This window comes from Plectropomus leopardus, chromosome 14, assembly GCF_008729295.1.
Source record: "Plectropomus leopardus isolate mb chromosome 14, YSFRI_Pleo_2.0, whole genome shotgun sequence".
In the NCBI taxonomy this organism is placed as follows: Eukaryota; Metazoa; Chordata; class Actinopteri; order Perciformes; family Serranidae; genus Plectropomus; species Plectropomus leopardus.
The window spans coordinates 25,686,674-25,704,958 of NC_056476.1; the positions used below are offsets into that span (position 1 = coordinate 25,686,674).

At 39.9% G+C, this 18,285-nt stretch overlaps 1 protein-coding gene and 1 long non-coding RNA gene across 3 annotated transcripts in view; both read right to left on the reverse strand.

Annotated features, from left to right (window-relative positions):
- LOC121954160 lies at positions 1 to 4,503 on the reverse strand. The gene is made up of 3 exons (XR_006106543.1): positions 3,690 to 4,503; positions 153 to 350; positions 1 to 61 (listed from the first exon to the last, which is right to left on the reverse strand). It is a non-coding gene; the product is annotated as an uncharacterized LOC121954160 (long non-coding RNA).
- Positions 4,504 to 4,792: 289 nt separating this feature from the next.
- Positions 4,793 to 18,285, reverse strand: part of ldlrap1b (low density lipoprotein receptor adaptor protein 1b) — a 47,098-nt gene continuing 33,605 nt past the window's right edge. Inside the window, exons 6-9 of one of the 2 annotated variants that reach the window (XM_042500573.1) lie at positions 15,069 to 15,164; positions 11,715 to 11,809; positions 10,392 to 10,426; positions 4,793 to 6,235 (exon numbers count right to left, since the gene is read on the reverse strand). In XM_042500573.1, coding sequence (XP_042356507.1) covers positions 6,097 to 6,235; positions 10,392 to 10,426; positions 11,715 to 11,809; positions 15,069 to 15,164 — 365 coding nt within the window. In that variant the 3' untranslated portion in view covers positions 4,793 to 6,096. Of the gene's footprint in view, positions 6,236 to 10,391; positions 10,427 to 11,675; positions 11,810 to 15,068; positions 15,165 to 18,285 lie in introns of both variants that reach the window. The other variant, XM_042500572.1, reaches the window with a different exon arrangement.

Below are 18,285 nucleotides of genomic sequence, written 5' to 3' on the forward strand. Positions count from 1 at the left end.
CTCCATCCATGCAGAACTGTATTTGCAGAGGTCTTGAGTTGTCTCCCTGTTGAGACTCCTGCTGCCTCCACAGTACATGCAGGTAAATGAAGACAAATTACTCTTTAAAAAATCAAAAGTAGCAGCATTTGACCCACAATGGGCTGTCTTACAGTTGTTTTCTTGTGGTCCAGTGGTTCATATCTTCATCTTCAGCTTTATCTTCATCGTCAGGCTGAGGACGAGTCCAAAGGCTGCTGGTGTTGAAGGAGGCTCAGCTGAAAAGTATAAAGCTGTCAGACCAGAAGCAGCTCGTAGTGGTCCAGCAGAGGGGCCATCAGCCACTGATGGGTCGCCTGATGAAGGTGCGCCTGTCAAAGCAAAGACAAGCCAAATGAGGAGGATGTGTACGTTCTTCAGCAGGGCTGTAAGGACTGTTTATGAGATGAAGATAAAAACATGAATGACAGAATGCTTTTATCATCTTTAAAATGCAACACTAATCATTTTAACTGATAAATACAGTTAATTCCTCTCTGTGTGTAACACTACGATTGCCAGATTCATTCAATAATAACACTCACATGTTGAAGTAAATAGCAACAACATGACCTTATGTGCCTGCTCGTGCACAACTTTCATTTACATTTGCTGAACTGGTGTTAATGCTCAGCAACACAGAAATATCTGGTGTCATAATGATGACTAAATTAAGCACATTTAGAGCCAATCCTAGCTGTCATCGAGCAGAAGGCAGGGTATACCCTGGATAGGTCGCCAGACTATTGCAGGGCCGACACAAATAGACAGACAACCATACCCACTCACAGTCACACCTAAGGGCAATTTAGAGTCACCTATCAACCTGAGCTGCATGTCTTTGGACTGTCCAACCGCCATGCAGTTGTGTTCCTCTGCCAACTATTTTCTGTTAAAAAAAGTAACAGTCAAAAAATGTATTTTGCACATCTATATCATGGGACAGGTGCGTAGTAGAACAATATGTCTATCAAAAAATTTACAGTTTAATTCCAACACACTGTCCAACTTGCAAGAAAACATTTATTTGTAATGTTTCGGTACTAGACTTTCATCAGGCAAACAGTTTGTCACAAAGGGCTGGACATCTTAAACAGGATGTGGCTACACACATGCAACCACTCATCATTATGACGTCAGCAGATTAACAAACAAACAATACACAACTACAATAAACAACAATAAACGACTATCAAAAGGTTAGAAGGCAATTTTAAACAAATGTAAATAAATATTTTTTCAGTTCATGATTTTAAATTTTAACAGACACTTAAGGTCCAAAGAGTTAAATTACATTCTAAAACAGGAAAACGGGAACACTGTAATGGACAAAAAAAATCCAAAAAGAGAACAAATAATCTCATTATGGCATCCTTTTTACCAAAGACCCCACAACTAACTCCCTGAATAGATGAGTCCAAAAATGTACCTGAAACCACATTCAGAGTGTTGAATCACATACATATAAATAGACACACAAAACAGGTCACTTGACTATGGAAATTAACCTGATTATTATTGTGCATACTTCACATGTATCCAAGAAAGTCATTATCTAAGGACACACAAGCCTGTGAAAAAACATAAAAATAACTAACAAATTTACAGTTCATCATTGAGTCTTTGGGTGCAAGTGTTTGGAGTGTGAATCCAGTAAGCCTCCCGCTGTTTCAGAAGTTCATCATGGTCACCTTCTCTGGGTGGAAGGGTGACTAATTCAACGCCACAGAAACACAGAGAGGAGACGTCATGGTGTGCATCATTAACATGAACAGCAACAGGATAGTCTGTCATTTCTCTGAATTGTACTTTTGTGTTGACTGATCCTTTGTTTTAGTTTTCTTATATTTTTCCCTACATAGCCAAGGCCACATGGACAGCGAATGATGTAGACGACGTGTGATGCACATGTGATAATACTGTTGATAGGGAACTTTTAACCATATGGGGATGAGAAAAGTCATCAGATTTGAAGGTGTTATGAAGAGAAGTTGCATGAACAAGGAGGTCCTTAATGTTTTTGCCTCTTTTGTTTACAAAAAGGGCAGGGTCCTTCAAAACAGAAGAAAGTTCAGTGTCAGATTTTAAAACGTGCCAGTGTCTTTGAAAAACAGAATGAATCGTGTCCGAGTGTGTAGAGCGCTGAGTGATGCATGTCACAGAGAACATTTTTCCTTTTTTCACACTCTTTTAAGTAGATCCGATCGAGTTTTTTAAGGGGCAGTTCATAAGCATGATCTGTCGATGCTGAGGGATATCTCCGCTGTGCAAATCTATTTTTCATGTCCAAAGCTTGCTCCTAGAAATCCTCCGTAGGGTGACAGATTCTTCTTAAACAAAAAACTGACTAATGGGGAGACCTTTTTTAAGGGGAGTGGGGTTAAAACTAGAGGCTAGCAACAGGATGTTTTTGTCAGTGTCCTTGTGGTAAAAGAGTTATAGTAGTTATAAATGAGCCTTTGTCTTTAATAACCCACATGTCTAAGAAGCTCACTCTGTCATAACTGTAGTTAGATGTAAATTCTAACTTGTGAATTAAATCTAAACTGTTCAATAGTCTATCAATTCATCAGAGTTACCATTATAAATATAGAAAATGTCATTCATAAATCGATACTGTTTAATAACTTTTGACAAGTGAGTTTTTTTCTGGGTTAAAGATAAATCTTTCCTTAAAAAAAACCCAATAAATAAATTTTCATAATTAGGTGCACAAATGGTGCTCATGCTTGTGCTTCAAACTTGCAGGTTAAAGTCCTTTTGGAATCTGAAGTAATTATGTTTCATGATAACTCTAGCTAGATCTAGGATCAGTTGGTTAGGAGAATTAGATTCACTATTGCAGTTTTGTAAATAAAAACCTAGAGCCTCTAAACCACCTTCATGGGGTATATTTGTGTAGGCTTGTGATGGTGAGAGTTGACAAGAGGACATTATCAGGCAAATTACTCAAATAAAGACATTTTTCAATAAAGTCAGTGGAGTCTTTTATGTATGCTGGTAGTGTTTGGACATCGGGCTTTATAAAATTGTCAACAAAATTAGACAGTGGAGACTAGAGGGAGTCTGTCTGTGCCACTATTGGACAACCTGGAGGGTTGCTGGGAGATATGTATGTATTTTGGGTAAAGTATATATCACATGTCAGATAAGGTTCTTACAGTACAGAAAAATCTAATTCAGATTCAGAAATGCATCCCCTCTTTTTGACATCTTAAAAATAAGAGAGGATTTCTTTCTTTCTTTCATGCTTGTATTTATCAGCATCCTGGACACAGATGCCACCACCATTATCAGCCACTTAGATTACAATATCTTTATCAATCATAAATTCATTTACTGTATCTCACTCTTGGTTAAATTAAAAGGCTAGGGCGTGGTTTGGCTGTCATTTTCATAATGTCCTGCTCCACAAGTCTGCATAAAGTATTTATGGATGCATTATTTGTTTGTGGACAGAAGGTGCTTTCGGCTCTGAAGACAGGAGCATCAATGGTCGTTGCAGTGTTTTTATTTGAAGAAAAAAATGACGGAATTTAATTAGTCTAAAACACTTGAAGAGATCAACTTTTAAGCCAAAAGCATACCTTCCCTGTTAGGCGCAAAGGACAGTCCCTTAGACACTAGCTTTATATGATATTAGATAGTTCCTTAGAGGAGATGTTTATTACCGTGTCCGCCAGTTGCTGCGCGTCTACGGCCGGTGCCCGGTGCTTGGATGCGCGCTTGCCCCGCCTGCGTTTCTTCTTCCTTTCCGCTCGTGTTTCTTTCGGTTGTATAAAAAAGGGGTTTGACTCGGTGGGATGCCAGAGTCGCTATTAAAGGTGAAGTCACTTTCCACGGAGGAATCGCTGTAGTTGGCATGCTCCCTGCGGTGATCAGGTCTCTGTCTGCGCGTAATCGTGTGCCTTGGCGCGCTTGTGCGCGCGGCTGTGGCTTAAGTCTGGGACGGTGCTTCTCCTTCTCTAAATTCCCAGTGGTAGATTTCCTTTCTTTGATAGCCTTCAGTGTCACGCTTGTACTTTTTAAGTTTAATGCTGAGTAGCTTCTCTTTGTGTTTGCTGGCAAAACTCTAAACCGAACTGGAAGTGAATCCAAACTTATCTATGAAGATTTCCGCTTGTTTTTCAATCTCTGTGTCTGCTCCTGTGGACACTTGATCAATGATGAGTAACATTAGGTCAAGAGAGCATTTATTTAAATTTTCTCCCCATCTCTTAATGGAATTCTCACCAGATTCCCCGATTGTGAAGGCTTTTTGGATACGTAAGCCTCTGAGGATTTTCTTGTTGCGCCAATTTTCGCTCAGTGTTGAGCCAGGCGTGTTTCTTTTAGGTATAGTCTCTCCATCTGAACCTTTAAATCATCAGAGGACGCTGCACCCTTCATTTGAACGGCAGGGGGGAAATCCTGCGTCCTCGCTGGAGAATTCAAATGTCTCTGCACAGTTATGCGTGAGTGGGTTGATTACTTGGGAAGAGGTTATTGTGAAAAATACGAGATTTTTTGTTTGTTCATTTGCTGAGGTCATAATGATGAGTGGCTGCAGGTGTGTAGCCACGTCCTGTTTAAGATGCCCAACCCTTTGTGACAAACTGCCTGATGAAGGTCTAGAACTGAAACGTTGCAAATAAACGTTTTCTTGCAAGTTGGACAGTGTGTGAGAGTTTACCTGTTAAAAAAGTAAACAGAGACACAGTGAAGATGGGAAATTTACAGAAAATTTCCCGACCCCTTGCAACCTGAATCAGAGGTACATCATAAACTTCACACATACATCATTTGACTTTTATTGAAATTGATGTAAATTAATGAATTAAATTAAATTCATACATAAACAAATTCCAAAATAACACTGGGAACTCTTCCCGAAAAAAAAGAAGTAAACTAGCAAATTCAATGCAACAATATAAGTTAACATACAGTGGTAGAGTGCCGATAAAACACATTCAGTCCCTTCATGTTTGATTTTTCAACTATGAATCACAGTTGATTAGTGCTACTTGCTGACAGGGTTAAAGAAAAAAAAAACATTTGTGAAGTTTAAGTTCAGCTCTGACAACTCTGACTTGCCTCCAATTTCACATCCAGGTCTGCGAGCCAGAGTGGGAATTATGACCAGCTTAGTTTGAAACTGCTATTTGGATTTTTCCAGTTTCCTCCCAATCTTGGGGGAAAAGCAGAATGAATCCACTGTGATTCAAAGTTAAAACAACAAAACATGAAAAGAGTGAACATAGGCACTGCATTGAAGCCTGAATAATGAGTTTGTTGCTTACTGACATTAAATTCCCTTACATGAAATATGTGCTTTTTAAAAGTGAATGAATGCTGAGTGCAAAAATAGATTTTGCATTAGAAAAAAAATAAGATTGTCATTTTGTTCTCATCCATCTTCCACACAAACACTCTCTGACCAAAACATGCACACTTTTTTTTTTTTTTAAAGCTTTTGTCGCCCAACGAGAGGCTGAATCCTTGAAGCACATATAGGTAGTAACTTTGTTTTGTCCTATACTAGTGCATCGGTGGCCTTCACTCGTGACCTTTCCCTCTGATCCAGTTCCATTTCTCCATCTCTGAGTAAATAAAATATATGACAGCACCCTTTTTGACCTTTACCTCATGTAACGACTTGTTCAAAACTCAACAAATCATATTTCTCATATCACTTTGTACACTTATGTTCTGTACATCCACACACGCACTTTAACGCAATGTACACAAGCACATACCACAAACATATTACTAACAGTGAATGGGTAAACAGACACAAAAAGGAAGTTATACACTGACTGTAACAAACATTAAATGACTGCATTTTTTTTCATAGAAAAGGGGTAAATTAGTTTGTATTGCTTTGGCCTGTTCTGTGAGCAGCTTGCTCATGCTGTCCTTCTCTGTAGACGCAGATGCATCAGAGAGCCACGGGACTCAACCACTGAGACGACTTGGCAACAGTGAGAAGGTGGGAAACCTTACTGATGTCACAAATGTCTATCACTTCAGTTTCCGACCGTGTTTTCGATTAGTCCTCCTCGTGTTTCCCTGTTTTCTCTTCTTGGCAGAGGCTTCACTTTAGAAAGTGCCTTTTTGTGTGCTGAAGTCTGTGTCCTCTTGGTCCCATTTGCCTGGGGACAGGCACTCTTCAGTGTTGAAGTCCTGAGGGTTTACCCCAATGTCCAGGACCTGGGGGTTAGTGCGAGACTCAGCGAGTCTACGGGGACAAAAGAAAACAGACATTTTATTAGCAACTTCTATGATGAAACATGATGATCAAAATTGCTGTTATGATTAAAGACAATTTATTCCACTTCAAAAGCTTGTGAACAATGATAGGTACAGTGTGCACAAAAATGGACATAAGCACGAGTTATAAACACAGTTGCATCTCTATTTGTAATAAAAAAAAAAAAAAAACAACCACACACAATTAAAAAAAGCAAAGATACATGTGGCCACATGTGGCAATAAAATGACTCCATTAATGAGCTAATCAGTTCAATATTAAACCAGCCTGACATTCATACAAAATGCATATTTAAAGGTCCAGCATGAAGGATTTAGGGAGATATACTGACAAAAATGGAATACAATACAATAAATATGTTTTCTTTAGTGTATAATAAGCTTAAAGTAAGAATCCCAGTGTTTTCGTTACCTTAGAATAATTTGTTCATATCTTTATAGGGAGCGGGTCCTCATCCACAGATATCACCATGTTGCTGCGCCATGTTTCTACAGTGGCCCAGAATGGACAAACCAAACACCAGCTATAGACAGGGCTACACATGTTTATGTCTTTTAGCAGCATTTCCACGGCAAGCAGCCTTGGAAAAACACTTTTTTTCCATTCTTTTTTTTAACCCGAAACTGCTTTATTCAGGGTTTTTACCAGTTTAAATCTGTTTATCTGTTTAATTTGGAGAGGAGGAAAACTGAGGATAATTCAGCTCCCCGCAGAAATACCCCAAACATCTTGATCTTGAGTTATTAGAGAAAATTGCTCAGTATATATTAGGAGATGCTGTGCTAGCAGCCTGTCTCCAGTGAGCTGAATAGCATTTAATAAACACTGATTTGTACATGAAACTGCTTTATTCAGTGTTTTTACTGGTTTAAATCATCCAGTCACCTTGTTTTGGAGAGAAGGAGGCCTCTACGGATAATTTGGCTCATGGTAAATATCTCCTCATCGTTTAGATCAGAGAATAGGTGAGCACGTATTAAGCACGTGCTTGTCACAGACAGGCCATACAACACAGTAGAAACTGTGATTTGCAACATAAAGCTGGTTTAAATCAGTGTTTTTACTGGTAAATATTTGTTATGGAGAAAAAGAGACCTCTGCAGATAATTTAGCTTCCAGTAGAAACCTCCTGAACAATGAACACTGAAGGAATACTAACCGAAAGAAGTTTCAGCTGGATGCAATCTGCCACTAAATCCCCCTGAACCTTACACACAGTTCCTTTAAACACAAACATGTTAGACCTACATGTGAACACACATCGTTTTCATTCACCGTCTCTCATTCACTGTCATGGCACTAACAGAGTGCAAAGCTGATGGATGTGAGACGGAAACACATAAAACACTCGTGATGAAGACGTGGACACGGTGGCACACTACACCAGGTTCTGTGGCAGTGAAACGTGTCTGATGAAGCTCGGGGATGGATCAAACTGTGGAGTGAGGATGAGGAGTTTTCCCCCTTTGATGCGTCTCTAATAACTCATCTTGTTAATGGTATATGGCCTTAAAAGAAAAATGTGACACTACATGAGTCTTTATCCGGTTGAACACGGATATCCAGACAGATGAGCAGGCTTGAATAGTGAGTTGACTGGGGGACAATGAGGTGGATGTAACATCGTTACCTGAGTAGGATTCAAAGCTATCCAGACTGCGGCTAGGGGTGCAAAGGAAACATCACATGTCAGGCAAGAATTAAACTCTGGACTATTCTCAATAGCCTCATAATAAAGCCAGCGGGTACATTTATGTGGCCACAGTGTGACTTTATGTCCACATTTTTATGCTTTAATATAAGGCCATAACATTAGTTAACCAAAATGAGAAAACAGACCCATATTGCCTCAAAACACACATCAAACTGGCCTTTTCCTCACTATGATCAACAGGCTTTTACATCTACAACAATGAACAACTCTGCAGCCAGCAGATGGCGGTACAGTCGTATAAATAGCATAGACATGATTTCAATGTATGTATTTGTCTGCAAAGGAGTGACAAGACTCCTCATCTACAAGAATTTTAATGCCACTCATCTGGAATAAACTGGAATTAAAGTTAAAAGCATCTTCTTTGAACCTCAGATTAAAACTCTGGTGTTGTCAAGGGAGATGACGTTTTTATGATGCCCACAACTTGCTGTCTGTTACATGATCTCGATTTTAGGAGGGAGGGAGAGGAGGCACCTGGTGCCTGTGGATGTTTATATAAGGAGTACTTTGATCAAATTTATGAGTGCATAATCTGTCATAAATCATAATAAACAATAAAAGATCTTTCTTAGTCTCAAAGTAGCTTTTGATGGTGCGTATGCTTCTCCAGCTTCACCCTCCGACTGAGAGTCTCTGCTGTTTATAGTTTTCTTTTATCTTGTAATATTGTGGAGGAGCTTCCTTAAGGCAAGGCTCATTTATGTTACACAACTTATCTGGATCTTATTTCAGTCCTCATGCAAAACTGTATGTGCCACGTGTCAACTTTCAGGTAATATCATTCAGTAATAGAGTGCCCCAGGGATGACGTTCTTCTGTAAACCAGCCCCGAAGCCGACATCTACCCCGTCAAAAAGCCTATGGGATTTTTCCATTGAATTTTGGATTATGGCAGGAAATCTGCTCTGTGGTAGACAAACCTTTATGATGACTCACACTTTATGGTGACTCACATTTTGTTCAAGATCATCTTCAGAAATGAACACCACTTTCAGGATTTCTGAAGCCTAAATGTAATCACCAGAAATAAAAAGCTCATGTTAGGCTATAAATGAACTATACTACAGTCGCTCCGCCACCACTGCAAGGTTGTTAAGCCGTGTTCGGCACGGTCTGGCACGATGATGTTCTGTAGTCTCATTAAGCTCACTTGTTAGCAAGACACATAAAAGCCTCTAAGTTCACCAGTGGAATATTTACTGACATATCCTATGTTGTAGAACGAAACATGAAATTCTCTTCGGCTTGTGTTAACCACAAACCTTATTTCAGGCTTCCAGCCAAAAACCCATTAAAAAAAAAACACTGACTTTAAGACGAGGGAACTGGAGGTGCTGAAATGCTACCTGATTTTCGGGGTTCTCTTTATTTTCACTCACTGAATCACGAATTGTCACAAAGTTTTTTCCTGTGCTCTGACCCCAACATCACCCAGTACAACCAGCTCCTTCTGATAGACAAAGACTTCAACCTTGCCCCCTGACCTGCTGAATATCCTTCAATTACAGAAAATCTACATGTTGATGTATCCGTGTCTATGCTGGGAGCATCCTCATTAATCACCGAGCAAAAGATTAACAGCGCTGGGGTGTAATTACAGTGTGTGCAGACAAATAATCATCTGATAACGGGGCTAAAATGGCCTCTTAGCGCTTGATTACAGAGACTGTAGAGCCCATTCTCCCTTTCACTTAATGAAAGCAGGAGAATAAGGAGCCCACTGTCCAATTAGCAGGGCGAATGAAAGGCAGGGCTAAAGGAAATAAATGCACTAATAAAGTGTTGAATGAGTCTTTATAGCGGTCCAAAACTAATGGCTGTAAACAGTTGCAGCGTGCGACCTGACAGCAGACCACAGCAGCTTATCGGACTATGCTGCTCATTCAGATTAAATTGAGACATTAATCACAGCGGACTCCTTTCGGATTTGTTTGTTGACACTGTAGACAAAGTTTAACGAATTGTAATCAGCGAAGACGATTCACTTTCCTGTCAGCCTTGAGCCTGCAAATGATGAGTTCTTTTTTTTCTGCTTGTGCCTTTATTTCACTACAACTATCGCTAGAGTGATAAAAATCGGTTTCTTCAATATGAGTTTGCGATAGCCGCACTCATCTGTAATTACAGGCTCTCTGACCTCAAATGAAATCAGTGTGTGGGCCCAAACTGATGATAAACGAAGCCTACAAAAGCAGCAGGCTAAGGGCGGGTGTCGGTTGCATCAGGGCCTGTAAGCTGAGCCCGTCTCCTCTCCGTGGGAGCGCACCGGGCTGAACCGAGCAGAGGGAGAGGCTGTGTTTATTGGTGGAGCAGCCCAAACCACAGGTGGCTATTTCCAGAACAGCAGCCTGTGTGGCTGTTTAGCAAAGCTCAGCCTTGAAGGAAAAACCCAAATCCAGTTCTCACCTTGAGAAAGCCTCGTCCAGACCGTCCTCCAACTCCTGCCACACAGAACATACACATGTTGGTTAAAGAGTTAGTAAAGAGAGTTCATGAGAGAAGATAAATAAACAGTGCTTGTTCATTAGATGTTAAAGCCTTGTTTCCACCAAGCTGTCAGTTCAGTTCAGTTTGTCACACATTGGATCAGTTATTTCTGCGTTTCCATGGTCAAAAGTTGTGGATGATGCCAACAGAACCACTCCACTCTGCACTGTCCTGTTTTCTCACACACAGATCAGATACTTAAGGGTGGAGCTAGAAACACGGCAGTCCATTAATTTAGTCAAGAGAGATTCGTCACTATTGCTCATCAAAAACTCAATGCACAAAGCTGCTATTTTTAAGTACCCCACGGATTTCCACAGAGATTCTAAACACTCCAGTGTTTTAATTTATTTATCAAATTTTAAAATATTTGATATTTTTTCAATAAATAATGTATACTGTAAATACCGTAAGTCTCAAGCGGGTGGGTCATTAAGTGTCAAAGCAGTGTTCTTTAAAAGTTACTTAAGAATAACTTTGCTGTTTTTCAACATTTACTCCATCTGTTGAATTTTTTGTCATCACCTAACGCAATGTTTTGTCCAAACTAATATTAGAGGCTGTGGTGGTGAAACACAGCTTCTAGGAACTGTACAATAAGGCTAGGAATACCAGGAATAACATTCAATGTATCGACAGCAAGTAGGTTGTTGTAGGCGATGGTCATTACCACAAACTTTCAGCTGCTGTTTGCGGGTTGTTTTTGGGTATGATTCACACATATGTTTGCGGCTCGGGCAAGGCGGATTGGTTCTCGTAACAGGTTGGGTGGGTGGGGGTTTCAAAAACAGTGACCTGCACATCCCCTCTGTACTGGTTACTTGTGGGTTCAATAGGTACTATACTCTTAAGTGTTTGGTGGAAAAACAGCATACGACATTCACTCACACGTGTACACAGTCACCTCTTGCCTTTTTTTTTTAGCCTCACATGGTATTGGGCTGTTAAACTGAGCTCCTTGCAGCCCACACCCTCTCCAGCTATGTGACCGTTTGATAAGGCCAGTGCTGTTCAATGGGCTATTGTCTGACTCTGTGTAGCGGCTGAAAAACTGTAGAATTCACTCTTCTGAATGCATCAGGTACAGTATATCACCAGGCACTCTGGCTTATTAATCAGTGTTTTCTGTGTGCCATTCTTCTCTTCCCATCTTATCAAGCCTCAACAGCTGAAACTTACTGACCAGCCTGACTCTTGTCTTACCCATACAGTATTGTTGTTCTCTGTAGCGTGATTATGCACCATAAAGGGATCCGATTCAGTCTGCTTTGTTCCTGAGTGGACCAGCGCCACATTGGCTCCCTCTGCCAAATCCAGAAGTTTTCCTGTGGCTACCTCTGCAATACAAAACAGACACACAAAAAAATATAAATGCATTAAAATTCAGATTCAGATAGATTCAAATCCAAACCCAGAGAAAACAATATTAATAAATTAACCATTCGATGATTGGTAACTTCTCATGCAGCAGCAGAATGCACAAAGTCTATGATGCCGCGCTATTGGTTCAGGCCCACTTTTCTTATTAAGCCTCTAATGTATCTCAGCGATGCAGCCATCTGTGGATTGTCACTTATGATAAGTGAGCAGGGAGTCACCCCCTGACTCGCACGCCTAACCACAGTGACACCACTGATCTGTAATGGGATTGGCTTGTAATGGCCTTGCCCGATGATTAATGTGTGTCAATAATGTGTGTCAACACTAATTTCTCTCTAGTCTTTAGGCTAATGTTATCCACAGAGAACAGTGAAAGCTCAATGATTCTTCTACTGTTTAGCACAACTGAAACTTCAAATCCTTAAATAACCTTTTCTATATTTTCATTGTTCCTCAAAAGAGAAGCTCGCATATACAGTAAGTGAGTCAGCATGCAACAGCAACTCCTTTAGTCTTGCCCTCTCTGTCAGCACCGGCTCAAAGACAGTTAGAAGATTCTGTTGTTATGAAGAAAGCCATATTGTGATACTGAAGCAGTCATTTATGGGGAAAGTGAGCGGGGATCAAGACTAATCTGATGGTCAGGTGTTATATGGGACATACACCCAGCTAGTGCATTTAACTACAGCTTTAATGATTAGTCAATTAACGAAATGAAAGATGAATGGGCAACTGTTTTAGTAACCGGTCACTTGTTTCGGTCATTGTTCAGCCTTTTAAATGAATCAGTTGAGACAACTAATTAAATGTCTTTCAATTGTGCATATTTGGTCAGAAAAAAAAACTAGCAATGTGAAGATGTCACTTTTGGGCTCTGGGAAAATTATAATAAGAAATTTTCACTTTAAAAGAATATTTCATAGACTACACAATTAATCGAGAAAAGAATCATCATGTTAATCGATAACAGAAAATAATTTAGAGCTGAAGTCCAACTTTTAAAGGAATACTTCACCCACAAAATGACCATTTGTGCATCTATTACTCCTTGTGTGTTAAGCTGAATTCTTGTTGAAAACTTTGTTTTTCTCATATGCCTCTATGGTGAATGAAGAATCCAAAAATGGAGACAATTATTCATTAATTGAAGTAAATGGGAGCCATAAAACTAACAGAAAAACTACGTCAAACATCAGTTTACAAACTTTCACACAACTCATGTGGTATGATCCTAGTCTTATTCATCAAGTCATATGCTCAGTACTTCAAAAACACGTGCATTTTTGTTAACATATAAGGATTTTAAACACTTCTACCAGTAATGCATCCTGATGTGCCTGAGCACTCGCATGAGTATGAGCTCATCTTAAGGAGAGTTCAGAGGCACTGTATGTACTGTTTGTTTCGAGAGTGTTCATACTGACTTGATGTAAAAGGCAATGTTTTAGCAAGTGTCCATGTGTTTGTAAAGTACTGAGCATGTGACTGGATAAATGAGACTTGTTACTATTATTATTATACAGCACAAGTTGTGTGACAGTTTGTAAAAAAAAATATGTTAGATAGCTTTGCTATTTCCATTTACTTCCAATTCATGAAAAATGCTCATCTTTTTTGGATTCTCCGTTCACTGTGGAGGCATATAAGAAAAACGGTTTTCCTTATGAATTCAAGGCAACATAATTAAAATACAAATAGTCATTTTGAGGGTGAAGTATTCCTTTAACCATGTGAAAAGGAGAAAACTGAGTAGGGATGATCGGTATCAAATCGGCTGAATCCCCCAACAATCACGCTGACACAGAAGAAGTGGTATTTAGATTTTATAGTCACTGTAAGAGGCCCTGGTGCCGGGAGAGATGTGAAGGTATCATGTCTCATGAATAAAGCTGACTCACCTCTGACAACACCACTGATCCAGAGAGTCCCTCTGACTCGGTGGCATGCCATTTGATCAGCCAAAGTGAAGGGTACATAAATGTAACCTTGTGATCACTTTAAAGCTCTGCTGCCCCCAATCACTGCTTTAGGGCTGACGCTGAAAACCTCTGGCAGGACAGAAATGCTCGGCTCGTTTCAAAAGGCACTCAGAAGCTTCTACCCTGCATTACTCTGCTGTACAATTATGCCAATTTGCTTTACAGAAATACTATCCGCTGGCAGCCAAATGACCCACCAAACGGTCAACGGGATAACGTAGGTCCAAAAACCCACACCAAGCCTCTCTGTTGCCAGAATCTGTTTCCAAGTCCGACTTTGTCGAGTCTTCTCACTAGGGATCATCCTTAAAAACCTGTGTCTCTCATAAAATGCTACACGTTCAGGGCCACAGCCCGAAATAAAGTGTCAGAACAGATTTAGAGAGATCTCTCTCTGGCTTGAGGCCACCTGGCTGGGCAGAGGCGGGAGCTCAGTACAAAGCTGATGTTTTTAGATGTTTTTGGAGAAAAAAAGACTGCCAGTGTCTCAAGCTGAAACCTCCAGTACCACAAGGATCAGAGTACAGTGGCCGCTCACAATGTGTGACAGGGAAAAGGCATGCACAACCGAGACTAACAAAGAGAACGAGCATTATGATGAATGAGCGTGCAGCCATTGTGCCACTGGCAACATGATGCTCCTCATCTTATTGTGGACAATACATGGAACTAATAATGCCTAAAGGTTTTCTGGCTCACTGGATGTCAACAACATGATTAGAAGCCACGACCCGCCTCTCCAGTCGTGGAATCTGAGTAAATCTGATCAAACAATGGAGCTTGCAGAAAATGTAGGCCTCTTTCATGCTTTCCTACGCAAACAGGACTGTAATTATGCTTCCAGAATCAAACACAATGTGACCGTTTGCCCATGAACACTTCTCTGTAATACTATACTATAAAATGTCATGGGGGTCGCTGAACCAAGATTTGTTTTTAATGGATCTACAAAACAGCAAGGGAGCTTAATGTTTTCAAATTAAAACCACCATCATCATCATCGCCATTATCATCATACATAATCACCCCGAAATGTCATTTGCTGTTAATGATACTGGCGAGAAAGAATAACTGAGAAAATGCAGATTGCTGCCAGCTGACCAGGAGCCTCGATAGAAGCCAACCTTTGACAAGTGGCTGCATACTTTCCCTCCCCACCCCGAGGCTATGATTACCATGACAGGAAAAGCGAAAGAGAGAGAGAGAGAAAGACATGATGATGGGTGACATGACTCACCTCCTCCCTTCAGGCTGCCCAGGCTGGCCGAGCTGTCCGACTGGGAGTTGCTGGCTCCTTCTCCATCTGAACCTGACTTCACTCGCTTCTCTTTCTCTGCACACGGTGTGGAGAAACACACAAAAAAAAGAAAAAGGAGCAGTCAGTAAAGACAGGCGAACTCTGATTCAGGAGCTTGTAACCACAGGGTGAGTGCCCTTGCAGTGCAACACTAAGGGAAGTGTTTACTTTTGCTGAGAATGTTTCACTAACCAAGCATATAATGAGTGTAAACAAATTAGCAGCGGTAAATTGGCAGATAAGGTTAAGGCCATTACTCAAGCCATCTGCCAGCTGAAACCTAGAGGTGCCTGGGACTCAAGGATTGTCACACACACACACTTCATACAGCCGTAAATACAGTAACTGTAGCATTTAAATAGAGTAGGCATGGCATCTGGGTCAGAAGGATAATAGGCTCTGCTCACTCCGAACATTTTCACCTGCTAAGAAGTTTTTTCACACAGTGCAGATCCCCAAGTGTGACCGATAACAGCTTTCACTAAATTTCCTACTCTCTTAAACTCAGTCTAGCTACACAGCCCGTATTTACAGCGCATTTTAGAATCACTCCTCTGTTGTTGAAGGAGTATTTTGCTGCTAGAAAGATGGTCATTTCATAAAACCAAGCTGTCCTTTGCAGTAGAAGGATGTTTTTTAAAACGGTGCTACATGAACAAAGAGAACAGAAAAAGAGCTTTCACTCAAGACACAGAAAACCTACAACTACCAGAATGCACTGCACAGCACCGGACCAATAAACACTCCCACTGGTAGGTGACATTAAAAAAAAAACCTAAAGAAAAGGTTATAAAATCTTGGTGAAGTTCTAAATTAAAATACCAGTTCATCTGACATGTACAGTTGAAACAGCTCTATGATTAATCAATTAGGCAACTGAAAAAAAACAATTTCCAACTATTTTAGAAAATATTTTTCAATTTTTTAAATTTCATTTATTTAAATTTGAGTTTTGGGGTGTTTTTTTCTAATCTTTTGCACTGGACACTTTTAAAACTTTAAGAACATTTTGTTGATTACACCTACTAACATTTCTGTTAGATAAGTAATATTTTCAATGCAGGACTTTTACTTGTAACAGAGTATTTTCACGGCGTAGTATTAGTACTTTTACTTAAGTAAAGCAACTGCACACTTCTTTCACCTGCGTGATGCCAACTTGTCCGTTTTGACACAGGAAGATAATATGGCGCCAGCTGGTACCAAACAATCTAGTATTTCAGTTTAACAGTTAGCTAAAAAATATTTTTAAAATCATTTGAGAAGAGAATAAGGCAATACAGAAACAGAGTCTTGGTTTATATTTTGCTGCTTAGTTTTTTTTTTTAATCTTTTTTTTTAACCTCCATTTTTTCAACACAGGAAACAATATGGCGCCCACCTCCTGTTCATAAATTCTCGCATTACCAAACACGACACTACAATGTGTTTATGAAAGCATTCTAAGCGAGACATTGGCAGTGCAGTGACAGAATCTTAGTTTATATGCAGTCGCCACTGCCTAGTTTTGATGTTTGATCTGATTTTGAGTCTGAGTTTGACAAAGAGAGAGAGGGAGAGAGAGAGAGAGAGAGAGAGAGAGAGAGAGGTGGCTTTCTATTGCTCTGCTTCTATTGCTTTTGCGTCTGTAATGGGTGGTACATGAAAATGCAGAAGTACCGTACAATCTGTAGTTCAAGCAACAGCACTAGAGCCAACGAAAATTCAACAGATGATGCAAAATGCATCAACCAGCAGAGTTGAGCTAAGAGATGAGAGGATATATCTGGTGAGATGGCGGAAAGTTTACCAGAGTTCATCTACACATACTTCACTCATTGAGATAAAAAAAATGGTGGAAAATCAACAAAGCACCCTTATAAACTAGGAATACAAACATCTGAGTAGGACTTGAAATTAACTTATAAAGCCTCTCCATTAAAAGAAAGAAAAAAAAAGAAATATTCTCTTCCAACGTCCAATTCACCTTTCAACTCCACCTTGTTAAGTCATGTCATACATCTGCAATGTCACACAGTCTTGGAAAATGCACCATAACAGCATGAACAAGCAGTATATTGTTATAGTGTATCCTGTCCTTTTAAATGATATAGCCCTGCTATTATGTAAAACAGCCTGACTAAAACATGATATAAGACCCTATAAAAATGGTTTACCTGGTGTAATAAAGTTAAGTCTACTCTCACTGAGGACCTTCATCATGTACATGATGAGAGGTACCAGTGCTATCAAAGTTTGATTCATTGCTTCTGAAATTGTTGGCTCTGACAGAGTCATCACTGTTGTGCAGCTGCACTTTCCTCCTTACAATTAAGTGCAGGACATTAGTTTTCGCAGGGACAGCGTGTTATTGTTTCTGTACATCCCACATAAATATTCTGGAATATTATTCAGTTTTTTGGCAAAACAACCTTTCAGTAAGCTTACTGTCACCAAGCAATCTCCTAAAAATCTCCTCTTACAGAAAATGTCTTCTTGAATGTGTCCCCTGGCAACCTCTAACAGGTAAGGACTCCTCTAGAGCACTTAAATATCAGCAGAGATAGTTATGAAAGATGACGAAATGCTTTTACTCCTGGTCCGAAAAGACAAAAAGATAAAACATTACCCTGAGAATTTTTGGCCGATTAAGAGATTAAACTCTATAAATATATATTTTTTTTTTTTGTGAGCCAGAAGTGACCATATTTGGGAGGAGCGAGGGTTGAGTCTGACTCATATATCCCTTTTTCCACAAAAATAAAGTGCACACAGGTTTTTTAAAACACAGGTAAACCCACTAAAATAGGGTAAAGACTGCTTTCCCATTGCGGGTGGAGCAGCACTGTGTACATGGCTCTGTATCAGACAAGTAGTGTGTGTAGGGTTTTTTTTGGTGAGTCTGTTTGACATTACAACAAACCAGAAGACAGGTAAACTGTAGAAAGCAGCATCTGTGGAAACTTCACGGTGGTGACTTATGGATCACCACCGATGGATTTTTATGGATCTCTTACTTTTTCAGTCTCTCTTTCAAAATCAATGAAAACTAATTCTGCTAAGGGGGAGACCTACGGTAATTAGTGATGGCTTATCACTGCATTTCCCTGGTTAAGGAGCTGAAATTAGCAAAGGTTAGGAAGATGCCAAACAAATTAAAAGTCACACAGTTAAAAAA